This window comes from Montipora foliosa, chromosome 2 (genome assembly GCF_036669935.1).
Source record: "Montipora foliosa isolate CH-2021 chromosome 2, ASM3666993v2, whole genome shotgun sequence".
Classification (NCBI taxonomy): domain Eukaryota; kingdom Metazoa; phylum Cnidaria; class Anthozoa; order Scleractinia; family Acroporidae; genus Montipora; species Montipora foliosa.
This window is the reverse complement of record NC_090870.1, coordinates 22128427-22144507: the sequence shown is the minus strand read 5'-3', so window position 1 is coordinate 22144507 and position 16081 is coordinate 22128427. Positions and strand designations below refer to the sequence as shown.

Sequence of the window (16081 nt, the reverse complement as noted above, 5' to 3'; positions counted from 1 at the left end):
CTTTTTTGTTAGTTTCCAGAGCATGTTGTTGGTAACACAGACATTTTTCACATGCTGGTCAGAACGATGGAACCGAGACAGGTACTCAATGTCAAAGTGAGAAAAAAGAAGTGCTGTGGTCCTATTCTTCTGTGTTTCTTATTTGTTCTTGGCTTCCTTTCTCTAGCTAAACCAGCTCGTAAGTGAGATAACCTTAGGGGAGTTAACAATATTTGGAGAGGACAACAAACTCGACAGCTTGTTAGGTAATGTAGTTATATGGTTTGCATCTGATTCAACATCGCAGCGGCCATGCTTGTGTACGGAACAATGTAGTAAAATTGACTCTATTATTATGCAAAACCTGTGTGGCCATTTTCTTTGTTTTGTTCACCAGAATGGACGTCTCATCACGTGGATGCAAATTAAGAATACAACTAGGTTATTTTTTTTAACCTTCGTTGAACGTAATTTTAATTCTAATACATGCCACCCATCTCGTTTCTTAAGCTACCAGCGTTTGGTTCAGTAGTATAGTAGTTTGGGGTACTAGCACATTTTTAATGCGTTGAATTTGACCTTGGGATTTAAAATTCAAGTAAAAATGTTGTCAAAAAATTACCATGAAATATTATACCAAAAATTTATATCACCCTAAAAAAAACAAACAAAGAAACAAATAATAAATCCAATACTGAATGCTGACACAAGCGAATACACACAAAAAACTATATGTTTAAATATTCGCATAATCAAATTGAAGAATACAAAGCGTAATGTTATTGAAAACTAAATAAAGGGGTTTTTCCCGTGATTTTAAGCAATCAAAAATTAACCAGCTGGTAATTTTTCAGGTAAAAAACAGATTTGATAAATTTTTTGGTAAATTTTCTGAAAATCTGGAGATAAATAAACTGTGTTAAATATTCATATAATCAAATGGAACAGGAAAAAATGACGATAGCGTGACATTTGATAAACTTTATGAGTAAACTTTGTCATCAAGATTGTTTTAGTTTGTTGATTTTGTAATGACTGTAAGCATATGATTTTATTCCATCGTCTAATAAATATCATGTGTCATCGAAGCATGACAATGACACGTTATTCAGCTCATAGCTTCCAAGTTGATGATTGTTGCTTCGAATTGTTTTCATTGTATGATACATTTATCTGTTATTAAATAAAGTTTGTTTATAGTCTTCATCTTTGATAATTTTAATATTCTTCTTAATTCCCTTCGCTGTTTTTCCGCCTTTGTCATTGTCTTTGATATATGAATACATTTTAGATCGCAAGCCAATAAATTCAGTGATTGTAATTCCAGAAGCTTCATCTTTAAATTTTCCGACTACTTTTTTATTTCTTTTGTCGAAATATGGTGATTCTTCTGGATAATCACTGAAATCAAATTTATTTTTGTCATTAAAAAAGTCTTGATACGCATCATTAGTTTCAATTTCATAGGTGAGTGAATCTGTATCTGTGAATAGTTTTTGCTTTATGATTGTACATTTTGCTTTATGATTGTACTTTTGTTTGATATAATTATAATGAAGATCATACATTTGCGTTTTGCTTAGATCTAAAATACACATTCCAACATAAGCTGGTCTATTTAGGGTTAGTGTTTCATTAATCTTATGAATAGGTATTAGCTTTTCATTGAAGATCTTGCAACTAACATAAGTCGGTTTTGATGTTAATTTCAACAATTTTTTCTCATCCGTGATGAATCTTACATCCACTCTTTTCCGCAAAATTTTCCATTGTTTTACCATATACAGCATTATTCATTAGCTTAAAATAGTCTTTCAAAAGCATTTTTAGCGTTAGTTCTTTTCTGAGTGTTGAAATCGATATACTGTTTTAACCATGGAGATTCATCAAACTCTAGTACTCTATGAACTCTATTCAAACCAAGATCAGAATATAATTGAAGGTTTCTACAATAAAGAACATATTTCTCTTTCTTTTTTAAGGCTGGAATTAGTTTATGAACTAGACCTGTTGATACTTTGAATATATCAGCTATTTTTTGGCAATATGGAGATAACATATCTTTGTTAACTTTAATTTTTTTCTGGTCCAAGTGGATAATCATTATGCAAATCATGTAATTTTTTTGGGTATTCCAAATCAACGTCTAATATTAAACCTTTTTTGCTATCATCTTTATATTTTGCTAGGTCTAAATCAGATTTTTTCATCCATTTAAAATTACCAGTTGGTAAAAATTGACTCATAGCCCAACCGTGTAAGGTATTTGCATAGAAATATGTAATATACTTTGAAGGAGCCTTTTCATCGTATTTTTTCATGTATTTATTATTTGCTTTCAAATATCTGTTAGCAATATAACTAATACCTCCTTTCATTCCTTTTTCAATAAATTGAAACATATCAATGTCAGTCATAAGTTCTAATTTTATATCAGTCATTTTTAACATACTATCCCATGATAATCCTAGGATCTAATTTGTAATACTGTAAACATGTTTTTCTAAAGTTTTCAAAAACATCACCTAACAGAAGGATATCAGATTTTAGATATAAGTCATGATATTCACCCATGGTTTTTCAAATTAAAAGTATTCCATACATTTTTGGCGTGATTGTATTGATCATCTGATATATTTTCATCATTTAATATGCTGTAAAAATCTTCTTTGTTTGGTAATTTTGTTTCATTAAATTTGACAAATGAATTCATATAATCATAAGGATAAACTCCTTGTTGTTTCATAAGCTGTAAATCATTTTTAAATTCTTCTTTTGTGTGTTTTATGATTCATTAGGGAGATTGCTAACTAATTTTTCAAGACTTGAACTCATAAATTGAAAACCATCAATAAAAGTAAGATGATTACCTAGCATAAAAGCCGTGTATTTTTCCATATTATTTTGAATAGCATTAATATTCATTTGACATTTGTCTCCATTTTTGTTTTTGTATGTGATTTTTTAGCTATTTCACCAATATTTTGCATTATAAAATGTGAATCATAACTGTGTAAATTGTGAAATATAACTGGTATTTTGTCAGTCAATCTCGACCGAAGGAGTGTACATGCATACAAGATCAGGTGGCAAGCTGTACAACATCGCAAGACTGAGAGCAAAGACCAAGATCCGCAAAACCACTATAAGAGACATGCTCTTTGCAGACAATGCAGCCGACACTGCACACACAGAACATAACCTCCAGCAACTGATGGACTGATTCTCCCAAGCTTGCCGCGACTTCGGGCTGACCATCAGTTTAAAGCAGACCAATGTACTGGGTCAGGACGTGGATACACCACCATCGGCAACTACCAACTGGAAGTGGTCCACGAGTTCACCTACCTGGGATCCACCATTACAGACAACGTGTCCCTTGACGCCGAGTTAAACAAATGCATCGGCAAGGTTGCAACGACGCTGGGGAGATTAGCCACTCATGTCTGGGAAAACCCCAAGCTGACTACCAAAACCAAGATGGCTGTATATAGTTCCTGCGTCGTCAGCACCCTCCTATACGGGAGCAAGGCATGGACAACCTATAGCAAGCAAGAGCAGAAGCTAAATAGTTTCCACCTGCGAAGCCTCCGCCGCATCGTCGGCATCAGCTGGAAAGACTAGGTGCCCAACACTGAGGTCCTGGACCACGCCGGTCTCTCCACCATATACACACTACTCAGGCAGCGCAGAATGCGCTGGATTGGCCATATGCTCTATGGAGAACTTGCGGTTGGCAAACGACCCCGTGGCCGCCCACAGCTGAGGTACAAGGACGTGTGCAAACGAGATATGAAAGCCTTGGAAATCGACCCTGAGAGCTGGGAAGACATTGCAGCAGACTGCAGCAGCTAGCACTGCCTCCTCCATAAGCAACTGATGGAAGGTGAAGAGAAGATCACCAACGAAGCCATCGAAAAAAGGACCAGGCGAAAAGAGAAAACAACAACTGACCCCGCCGCATCTACTTACATCTGTTCCTCATGCAGCAAGGACTGCCATTCCCGTATTGGCCTCATAAGCCACAGGCGGCATTGTTTCGAGCGAAGCACTACGAACTGACAGTGATAGGGCCCAGTTTCCATGGTCGACTTTGACCGAAGGAGGCCTACTACTACTATATAATTTAGATTACAATCTTGATGAGCAGAGCCTCTATATGTTCCAGTGATATGACAATGATCTCTTACTATAATATCTTTGTTAACAGACGTTTTATTACAAATATGGCATGAATCAGCTTTTTTGAAGTTTATTTCAGCTTTTTCTGTCATTTTTAATCGCTTGTTGGATTTGTATTTGATAACATTCTTACAATATTTAACTTCTTCAAGCATTTTTTCCATAAATTTGTATACAGCATTTTTACCGCAATAAATCTGAATTGGTTTGCTGTATTTATCATCATAAAAACAAACAACTTTATAACCATAACCACAATCGGTATGTTTTCGATAAGCTTGAGTATATGATTTGTCATTATTTGGCTGGCAACCATGAGCTTTTTCAGTTAAAGCTTCAAAATCATCATATATTACAAACAGCACAGGTAGCTGTTTATGAAGATTAGTGAATTTTACTTTTGAACCCTTTTCAGGCATTTTTATTGATTGTTTACCATTAATTGAAATACAATTTTCTCTGTGATTAGTTAAAACTTGATCAGAACTGAAACATTGCAAGCAATACATACAAAAGCGTTTTCTTTCTTTGTGTTTTGTTCGATTATACATAAATTTGTTAAAATCTTTAATCAGTACATAATGTGTTTTGGTTTTTTCAGTTATTAATAATAAGTTTTTTCATACTTTTCTTCATACTTTTCATTCGAAATATACAATGGAAAAGGTTGTTTTTCTTCATACCCAAATACATTGATGTTAATACTGTTTTGTTTTTCAATTTTGTTTACTTGTTTGATATTTACTGGAAATTCAATGCCTTTGTAATCAAGATTTTGAATAAATGCTTTATCTATTTTTTTTATTCGTTGTGGATTTTTGTTTTGTGGATTAAGATGACGAATATGGCACCATCTGAAGCATTCATTATCGTCATTTTTTTTAATTTATTAATCCTTTTGAACGATTTTGAAGTTCTTGTGGTAGTTTAAAATATGATTTGCCTTTCATAGGCTCATATTTAAAAATATTAATATAATGATTATCAACTGATTCTATTGTCCAACCGCTTCCTTCTGAAATCCATTGAGTTATTTTCTTTAATATCTGTTGTTTTGATAATTTTAAAGCTAGTTTGATTTGTGTTTTATTAATTATTGTTTGTGCTTTAGAGTTAAAATAAGCTTCTTTAACTATGAATCATTTCCAAAGGAATCTTGTTCAATACTAGTATTCAAATCTTTTTCACCAGGTAAAGCTTTTCCACCTGGTTTTTTAAATTTAACATTCAATGTTTCAATGAATGTTTAATCGAAGCTAAAACATTATCAATATGTGTTTCAACAGCCTTTCTTGTGATTTGTAATTGAATTAAAGGGTCTTCTTTGTTTTTAATGCTTATTTCATATGATGCTGTGTAGCCTTTTAAAGCTTTTTTTTGTTTCTTTTATTATATTTCTTGGTTGTGGTACAGGCTTTTTAATAACCTGCTTTTTAGTTCTTGGAGCTGGAATTGGTTTATAATCATCACAAAAGTCAAGTGGTGGTTCAATTATATTATGTTCGTAATTTTTAACCATTTGTTTAACACTTTTGCGTGGTGTAGGAATTGGTATTGGATGAGTAGATTTTTGTTTTGTTTTTGTTTGAAGTGTATTTATTAATTTATTTTTGTCTAAGATTATGTTAATAAGTTCTTGTTTTGAAAATTCATTATAACTTCCATTAATATCCATTTTGTTATTAATATTAGATTTGATAAAATCGTTTATACCAAATCCATAGATATTTTTATCTTTTAACTTTTTTTTTTTGGAGTTAAAATAATTTTTCAGTTCATTGTATTTTTTATTTAATTTATCAGTTTGTCTTTTTTTAATAACTAAATCATTTTTGTATTGTTGGATTAAATCGTCGTATTCATTAATTATATTTATTACTTTTAACTTTTGTTTATTTTTAATTTTATCTATGGCATCAATTTTTTTATCCATACCATTCCTTAAAATTTTAATAAGTTGTTTATAATTTTTTTATTAAAATCAATTTTAAGAACCTCATTATAATCATTCAATAATTCAATAGTGTAACCATCTAAATTATTTAAAAAATCATGAGCTTAATTTATTATCATTTAAAAGTAAATGTCCACTTAAAACGAGTTCAAATAGATTTTCATAATCTCTTAATTTGCTTTCATTCATTTCATTTTTATAAAGTTTTTCTTCAATCATCAGTCGTTTGTTTAAATAAATTTTTAGCGTTAAATTTTTTATTCATCAATATATTAGTAGTAGATAATATTATTCTTAAGTAATTTATTGAAATCGCTTCCAAAGCGATTGTGGAACGCACTTCAATAATCCGAGATTACTACTAGTATATCGTATAAAATCTGGAATTGAATTGCGCTACATACTAGTGTTTCTAACAGACGGTAATGCTGCAGTACATTTTGCTGAAAGTGGGAACAATTATCATTGATAACCACAGCAACGAAGTCAGTGGGACTTATTTTAGTTTGCTGAGGGAATGAAAGTATCGTCAATGTGCCGAAATTTAACTCGGACCACCCTTTTCCAGACCAAGCTGAAGTGGAGAAAATTTAAACGGAAAGAAAATTCAAAACTGTAGCTGAATAGCCACTGATCTGAAATTCGTGCCCGATGTAAAGTGAGAAAGCAATACACTGCATGAAATGATTAAGCGCGCATTAGGTGATTTCTATCTATAATAATTAAATACAAGGTGTCTAAATAATAATTATTAAAAATATACCATGATAAAATTGAAATGTGCAATATATGTTAAGATACTAATAATTATCATGATAAAAATTAATAAAAAGCTTACTTAGAGGTGCGTTTTCAGATGGCACTTAAAAATCCCTGGATCTGTAATAGAACTAACCTGTAGTGTCAACTATTAATAATTTACTTAGAAGCTGTTTATTTATTTTTTATGTTGTTCGTGGCGCAGTGCATTCTGCGGGCTAAATGCAATGCATTGTGGTTAAACGTAACGCATTTTGGTAAAAAGTGGTGAATTAGAGAATTCGTCAAAGCTTACAAATTGTTGCTGCTTGCTCGCTCTGCAGCGATAAATAAAACAGTTGATGTCGATACAAACAAGGCTTTTGATTTGCTTCTTAAAATCAGTCACTGAAGGCAACACTTTTATGTTATCTTGGAGTGCATTCGAAATAGACGCACCCATGAAAGCAAAGTTGTTTCTCAACAGAGAGTTGCGAGCAACTGGGATCTCAGCGTTTAAATTAGAATTTCTAAGGTTGTGCGCCATAGGTCCCAGCTGCTGGGTGCACATATCCATCAAGTACTGGGGAGCCAAACTATGAGCAATTTTATACATCAGAATAGGTTTGCAGATTGCATATTTCGGCTTGCGGTGACCAACCTAACACATCAAGAACCTGGGCAGATGGAACTGGACAAGGTAAAACCGTGACAATGGGAGGCCCTTTTTTTTTTCTAATGTCTGAAGCCATATTCATAAATGACGGCCTATAGATTATTCTTTTCTCCTTGTGCTAAATCAGTAGCCCAACTAATCTCGTTTGCATGAACAAAATACAAAAAATATATCACTTTATAACAAGGCTAGCAGGTAAGGATTGATGCAGTAACGATTAAGGAGTTCTTTAATAAAGCCGTTTTACCACTGTTTTCGACGTATTTGTATTAATATCTAAAACTCGGCACCGAGTTAACATATACCATCGGGTCTTTTGTTTTACAGAGAGCACTCTGGAATGGGAGTCCTTTGAGCAGCAGTGTGTTTGGCACTTGATCCAAGCTGAGGATGTGTTGCTGGAGTCTTTTGTCAATATTCTTCCTTCACTCAAACAGAATCAGCATTCAGAGGCCTTATCTAACTTACTCATTCTTATGAAAAGTGTATCGTAAGTCCTCATGACTAAACATGCCTTTGAACTGAAATATGTTGTGAAATTGTTAGGTTAACAGCTGAATAGATGTTTCCTTGAGGTTTGTCCAGGAAACCAATTTACGCGCAGTAACGTTAACATGTCAAGCAGAAAAGGACATTTAAATTGCTACTATGACCAAAAAATCAATTCTACATGATTTCAGAAAGACACCTGCTTATTTTGACTAGAATTTTCCAATTTATTGGTATGCCATTGAGTAACGTTCAAATCTTCAGAGAGCTGGATCGAGAAGAAAATGATATCAAAGATTCGCAAGCTTGAGAATTCAATAAGTGTGTACACGACTGAATTAATACGCAGCGCGGGAGTTTCAGGCTTTCAGACTTTTTAACTCGTGTTTTGCATATGTAATAAGCTGTATCTACAGGCTGAAATTTTAAACACGAAGACGCACTATAAAAGGCGCTGTGCCTTAGGCCCGTTTCAAACGTCGCATTTTACACTACAAGTCGTCAATAAAACCTCTAACCCTAACCCTAACCCTTTTTAGATCACTGATAATGATAGCATCTAACCCTTACCCTAACACTAACAGACTAATCGCGTTGTGAGCTTGGGCACCTGTGGTCCAAACCAATTTCAGATGCAAAGCGAATTCACGGCGTGTGGAAACAACGAAACATTTGAAAGAATCAAAGAAGAGATGGGAATTTTTCTTCGACTTGCCAAACATCTCGTTGTAAGGTAGACAAATTGCCAAATAATTTGACATAAATGTCGGTGTACAATTAGGCAAAGAAAAAGTATGAACCTGGTGACAGTTAAGTCAACAATCACTCATTTCACACAAAATTGTTGCTTTCCTAAGCACATACAAATCCTAAGACGCCTGGATAGTTTTTTTACAGTTTCTTCCCATATTCACCGAGGAACTACTTCTTCTTGTACAGTTTCTTTGCGGCAAAACATCCAGAGAGCCATTACAACCTTTCCAAACAACAGGATCGAGCTTTCCTCTCGCAGACCCGTAATTAAGCAACCGAAACGCTGATTCTTACCGGTTCAAACAAGAAAACCCGAGAAGTAATGAAGTTAGACGGCGACTGTTGTTCGCAGTCTTTGGACGAAGATCTTAGGCTTTTTCAAACTAACGCAAATCGTTTACCTCAACTGGCTTTGATTGAGCATAAGAACCGTCGACAGTCAATGTGATTTCTCGCCAGAAAATGCGGCTTGGGCCAAATGCAACGCTGGCCGTGCAACTTCCCGCCAAGGAAATTTGCCCGAACGCACCCTTCCCCAAAAGCCGTCTTTCCTCCCTACCTCCACCCCAACAGTCTGTACAGGCGGGCGGCCGTACGTTGACGTCATAGCCAAAATTTCTTACCCATGGTGCTCCGCTTCGTGCACCTGAGCTCCGCTATTAAGACTATTAATAAGACGCGGGTTATTTTCAAACCTGGACGCCATTAAGGCACTGTAGGAAAAGTTGCCATGGCAAGATTGTAATTTCACATGTGAAATTATAAATTAACACTGAAATTCCGAGCCAAAATTAAGGAGTAATCTGTCACCCATGTTATTATGGTGGTAATGCGGTCATATGGCCAACTTGATATAATTTCATGTCGAAGGAAACGAGACACTGCACTTCACATTACACTCTAATCAGTTAAGTCTGTTCAAATATAAGTACTTCACGGCCAACGTTTGCAAAAACGTAATCCTTACTTGTACATGTTCATTGCCGTGACTTAAACATCTTCAGTTTCCACGGCCTGCTCCCGTCTGACCTTGTAGCTCAGTCAGTATTGCAGCGGTGATCTAACCCGAATGTTGTGGGTTCAATTACTACCCTGGTCAGAGTTTTTCTCTGTCCTTGTGTGGAGCAATTTCCATTAGCAGGGCTAACGCTCACATTGTTCATATGGAGTAGAAACCTAGCACTTCACATTACACTGTAATCAGTTAAGACTGATTTTTTTCAGTTCAGTTCGTTGACTTCAGTTTCGATGGTATGAATATAACTTTGATTCTTTTAATTTAATAAACTCGTTTGTATTTTTAGCCCTTCCATGGATTTAGTGACCCCCGTCCTTTCAATGGAGTGTTCAGAAAAGAGGCCGGGAAACCAATTCAGTGTTTCGTTGCTTAGATACTGGGCACAGGAATACCCGAGAGAGCTGGCACAGTTGATTGGGCAACTACTTTGCAAACAAGCATCGGCAACCAAGAAAAGGAAGTAAGTATAAAATAATGAAATGATGAGTTAAATTGGTATTGTTGGAAGTGTCAAATTTGTATTTAGAAATTACATTTGAGGGTTGTGGAAACTAATTATTTCACCAAGTCTTGTTGCCATTTTGTTGCCACATTGTTGATGTGATCTGGAATTCGGTTGTCCAGTTTTGGTTGCTGCCAGGACATTATTTCTTTGGGCAATTCGCGTCATAGAGAGAAGCCAATCATGGTTGGATCCCTGCTCATATACTTCTTTATATTTTCATTTTCTTGTAGAAATGCGAAGAATCAATCAGTCACCAATTTAGAATTAGTTCTTTGTCATTTGGATTGGCTGCATAAGATTTGCCAAGAACAAGAGGACATAAGCTGTAAGTTAAACCACCTCCATCTCTCCTCTCATCTCACCTTAAGATAATAAAAAAACATTGTTTTCGTTCTGAGAAAGAAACCTTCGGTTTGATGTAAATATTTCGTGACGTTAGAAGGCTTGACGAAGAACGAATATTGATAGCATTCCAGTAGTGAAAGTGGGGAGATCGTATTTGGGAATTGCTGAAGTTCTTATTATTTTTTTTAGTTTTATTTTTCAGTGGTGAATTTATCTTCTCTTATGGTAGATTTCCTTTGAATTATTGTAGTTTTCAAACATGAGGGTCTTAGGTCGGCGTTGGACCAGGTCAAACAATCTGCGAGTGATGCAAGGAAGACTAAGTATGTATTGACCATGTATCTTCAGTTTGACATGCGCAGAAGTTCTCAATTTACACATGGTATACGTGATTGGCTTCAAAGAAATCCTCTTTGATTCGATATGAATAATTTATTTTAGGAGAGAGACGCAAGGGCCTGGGTCAAACAAGATACTGTTTGGCGTTTAGACAACATCAAACATTTTTTGGTGACCAAACATGCTGATGTTGAAGTGAGTGGCCAAACGGTTAAAACATGTTTGATCTAACCCAGATCTGTGTCAAACTCCACAAGCAAAGAACTATGGGTCACAAATACGTAATAAAACACGTGGATACAAGCGGCTGAGCAGGCGTGGAACGCATGCGCGAGCCAAACATGTTTGATACGGCTGGCCAACCATCAAACACGAGAACAAAAGAAATGTTTTGTTTCATTGAATGTTTGATGGCAAACACGATCAAACAGCACCAAAGAAGGTGGCCAAACGGTAAAATGTTTGGTCGCCAAACATTTCCCACTTGGCTAGGCCCTAATAACCAATTGCAGTATTCAAAGTTATGTTTCTCAGACCGTTGCGTCAATCCCATTGACGCAGATTATTATTTTTTTTTTGTAATTTTATATTTTTTTTGCTACATTTTGTAAATAATATGTTACAATTTTATGCCTAATGCTTAACGATATCTTACAATGAACTATTACAATACATCACTTACAATACATAATTACAATAAACTAAATACAATATAATTCCTACAATAAACTTACTTGCAATACGTTAAATGCAATAAACTAATTTCGTAGTTTAATTAGTTCAATTAGATTGGACATATATTACAAGCTGCTACAGAAACAAACTAAAATTTACTTGCCTATTAACTTACGTGTATTTTGATATTCTTTCCACCACCATCTCTTCCTAGGTCAGTACTTCGACAAGTTTTCTCCATTTAATAAAATGTTGTGAAAGCTTATTTTTTTTCTCTGGCAATTTGGAGTTCAATTCTATAAATCAATTTAATCCGAGCGATAAAACCCTGAGCCGTTGGTAGACTATTCTGACACTTTTAGAATAAATATAATATTTTCCTAGTAATAATAAATGATATATTGAAGTAAAATTGTCTTTTATGTCGAACTTCCCAAAAATTATGTCCCACTCCTTCAATGTTTCAATATAAATATTGTCTTTAAGCCAGGATAAAACTTGTTTCCAAAATTCAGAGGATATTTTGCAGGAAAAGAGTAAATGCTCGATGGATTCTGCTGTTTTTTGACAAAAGGTGCAACTAGGGGAGGCAGCTAAGCCAAAACGATAAAGAATTTCGTTTGTATAGACAATGAAATTCAAGATTTTGTATTGAAACTCCCTAGTCTTCGATTCCAAAGTTGAACGGAGAGGTAAAGAGTAAACTTTATTCCATTCCACATTTATATCAGGGTATTTATCTGTTAGTTTTCTTTTTGCAGTGGGTGGAATTTGCTTCTTCCTCAAAAAGATTGTCATTAACGAACATTTCTACTAAGTCGAGAGCGTAACATCACCCAGACCATGTGTCTCAGGTGGCTGTGAGAGACATTTCCCTTCGTCTAGGAAGTGATGCGGACCGATTGAACTGAATACCGTTAAAGGGAAAATACGGTCTAGAAAAAGTTTCTCTAAATTACGAAAACTTTTCCCCAGGAATTCGAAAATAATTGCCGTTTTGCCCAGTTCCTTGTTAAAATGCGACAAGAGCACTTTGAAGTTGCCTCTTTCGTGACTTGGAGAGCGCCATCTTGGATATGGCGTGTTATGACGTAGCAATAGTCAACAATTGTGTTCGACCTTACCAAGTTCTTCGATCCCCGATCACTTTCTCATTCTTGTGTGACCTTTCTGCTTCGAGAAATTCAAATGTAAGATGAACTATGGTAAATGCTCTTGTGGTTCAATAGGTAGTAGGCCATGTAGGCCATAAGTTCGACAGAAGCTCAAGCCACTTAATACTTATAGATTTTCTAGTCAATCAAACTAGGCGGCAAAAATCAGCCAGCGCAAATGTAAACAAGACAAAAACCTTGAACATGCGACAAAGAAATATTCGACAAGCGTACATTTTTCACTTTCTTCCTTCAGCGACAGCCGTCTTTGATGCTTCAGCAAACGTATCTGTTTGCTTCCACGCGGGGAAGCGTTTAATTTAGAATAAGCCGACGAAACTTTCAGATGTTGCTCAATACACGGAGCAAGGCTTTTTCACATCAACAATCACCGCTGTTGGGGTGTACGCTTTCGAGGGTGATAAAACTAGACACATGTCTAGACTTGAGAACACATACAAGAAAAAAACCGAAGCTTATACCGTAAAATTGAAATTTAAAGAAAAGTTGGCCGGCGAAAATAAAACGTGGATGGATTCCTCAAACGTGAAAACCTGACTGCTATGTTTTCAGTTCAGGTCTGTCATTTTACCAAGGAGGACTTCAAGTGGGATCTTCAGGTATATAAATATTGCAATTGGTCTTGGTGACATTCGCCTGATACGGAAATCTCAGTCAAATAGTCCAAAGTATCGTTATATTGGAGCGAGAAAACTGAATCAAGCCATATGTAGACGACTTTCACTGTTGTGCGCTAGTAAACGTAACTTGAAATGTGGTTAAATTTTGTTAGCAGTATAGAAACTACTGAAACGATTTACTGTTACCATCTCATGGAAATATATAAATCGATCGTTTGTTTTGAAGTTGTAACAGGGATCTCGTAGAAAGCCACGGTAGACACATTAAACTTGATTTCCAGGCATTTATTTCACAGCAATGAGCGCGGGATAGCACCGCTAGCTCCTCTTTCGCTTTGTAAAACTCTTGCGTATAACTCACATATAAAACCCTTTTTAACGACCACGAGGTAAATCTGTTCAGAGGTGGACCCAATATCAATACAATTTAGCCTCTGGATTAAGATTCAAGTACATTTAGTCATCCGGAGAAATCCTTGACTATTGCCACGTCTTAGCCTCGTTTGCATACACAAAAGTAAAGATGGCGGATTTCAATTTAAATTTGCCCATTTATGAAGCGTTATTATTGGCTATATAAACACATTTAGTCCAAATGAGTGGTCAAGTATGAAAATACAGGTTAAGAACTTTCGATTTAGAGAAACGTTTTCTAGACCCTACTTTCCCTTTAAAGATAATTCCTAAATGCATTAGTAATTCATAAGTTCGGTAGCCAATAAAAGATGGCTAAATTCGTCACGTTCTTGTGTTTTGATACCCAATGAAAACACAGATAAAAACCACACGTGCTTTGGATCAGATATCCATACCACACGTGATTTTCATCTGTTGTCTCATTGGATATTAAGATTCATGCGTAAAAGTAAACCAAATCTAAATGCCTTTGAAAGCCACAGGTAATTCCATAAAATGTCATTGCTAGATACATCTCCTCTTGACTATTCGCATCCTCCTGGAAAAACTTTAACGTGTTGGCATCCATAGTTGCCAAATCTGTACACGACGACGCCACTCGGACCAAACTTGTCTATTTATCTGCCATTCGCGAAAATTTTAATCGCTTATTTGGTTTTGCAAGCTGTTGAGTTATATAGGTATACTCTCTTCTAACAACTTTGGTTCTTCTTCATAGTGGTTTATGGAAAACGAAAACGGTTTACGTTATTCACAGCAAAAGACTGTGCCATCCCGCATGACTTCCAACAAACAACAACGAATTTCGCATATTTCAATTATATTAATCACACACTCATAGGAAATTAGAGCACTGAAACAATACCCCCAAATTACTAAAGAAGTGTGAATACCTTTAGAAGCCATATCAAAAACGAGTGTGAGTGTTTCATCAGGGGTTCTCAACACCTCGAAACAATAAAAGCACTCCGCCTTCGGCTTCGTGCTTTCATCTGTTTTATATTACATGAAATACATACATGCTTAACTTCAAGGACAGGCGTTACATAGAGGATAAAGGAAGGTAGTCCTTTTTCTCATCAGAGTGTAATTTGCTTTCTTAATTAAATTCTAGGTTCAAGTTGTTATTTTCCCTTTGTGATGAAAAGGAGTCTAGGAAAAGGACCACACGTGCATCGATTTTGGCTGCCAACAGAGCGGCATCCTCTTCTTCCGAAAGCGAACAGGTAAGAGAAATACTACCTGTTATAGAAGATGGTATTATTTTTAATGAACAGTATCTACATCCCCCCTAACAATCTACTGAAACGTCATCTAAAACAGCGCACCGGTGGCTTGGTTGGTTGAGCATCAGGCTGTCATGCGGGAGGTCGCGGGTTCGAAGCCTGGCCGCATCAACACTCGGCATCTTAAAGTAACTGCCTTTGTAAGTGCTGCCTTTGTAATTTCATCTGTAAATGGTTAGACTTTTAAGTCTTCTAGGATAAGGAGTATAAACCGTAGGCCCCGTCTCACAAATTCTTTTATGTTCATAAGTTCCCTGTGGGGAACCCACACGCTATTCGAGAAGAGCAGGGGATTACGCCCCCGGTGTTGCGGATGTCCTGTTCTCTCCAGCAGAAGTGGCCTGCTTCGCAGTGATGTTCTAACAAGGCCCATGTATGATACCCTGCGAGCACAGTCTCTTTTGATCTTCCTAGATACGTCGGGAAGAGGAAAGAAGACTCTGCCAACCACCTCAACATTTCGTATTAAGCATGCGTTAAAAATTCCAATGTTTTTGGTGTCAGTCACGTGTGACCAGTAACCACAAAACGAAAACAAACAGTCGGGATATTTTCGAACACCTGGCAAACACACGGCAACCAAGGAATCATTTCATTGGAAACTCAAGAGAGTTCATACTTTTAAATTGCCATTTCATTTTTTACTGAAAAATTTATGGGTTTCTTGCAGACTAGTTACGTAGGAAATACTCATGGGAATTTAGACATTTAAAAATTGCCACGCTGTTGTAAATTTCAAAAAATATTGATGACGCGTGGCCATTGATCATGCGCAAAAATAAAAATAAAAGAATTTGAGTAGTCGAAACTGGACTGACTCAGCCATTTTCTTGGATGAGCGGCAAATGAAAGAATCTCGGGGCGGCTAGCAGAGGCTTCTTTTCTCTTTCCGACTTATCTCGGAAGACCGACAGAGACTGTACTCACAGG

The 16081-nt window shown here is 35.8% G+C and overlaps 1 protein-coding gene across 1 annotated transcript in view; it reads left to right on the top strand.

Annotated features, from left to right (window-relative positions):
- LOC137992675 (integrator complex subunit 3-like) overlaps positions 1–16081 on the top strand; it is an 85312-nt gene that overhangs the window by 68056 nt on the left and 1175 nt on the right. The window contains exons 23-29 of the mRNA XM_068838155.1: positions 13–81; positions 167–245; positions 7857–8019; positions 10076–10249; positions 10525–10619; positions 10890–10962; positions 14980–15091. Coding sequence (XP_068694256.1) covers positions 13–81; positions 167–245; positions 7857–8019; positions 10076–10249; positions 10525–10619; positions 10890–10962; positions 14980–15091 — 765 coding nt within the window. The remainder of the gene's footprint in view (positions 1–12; positions 82–166; positions 246–7856; positions 8020–10075; positions 10250–10524; positions 10620–10889; positions 10963–14979; positions 15092–16081) is intronic.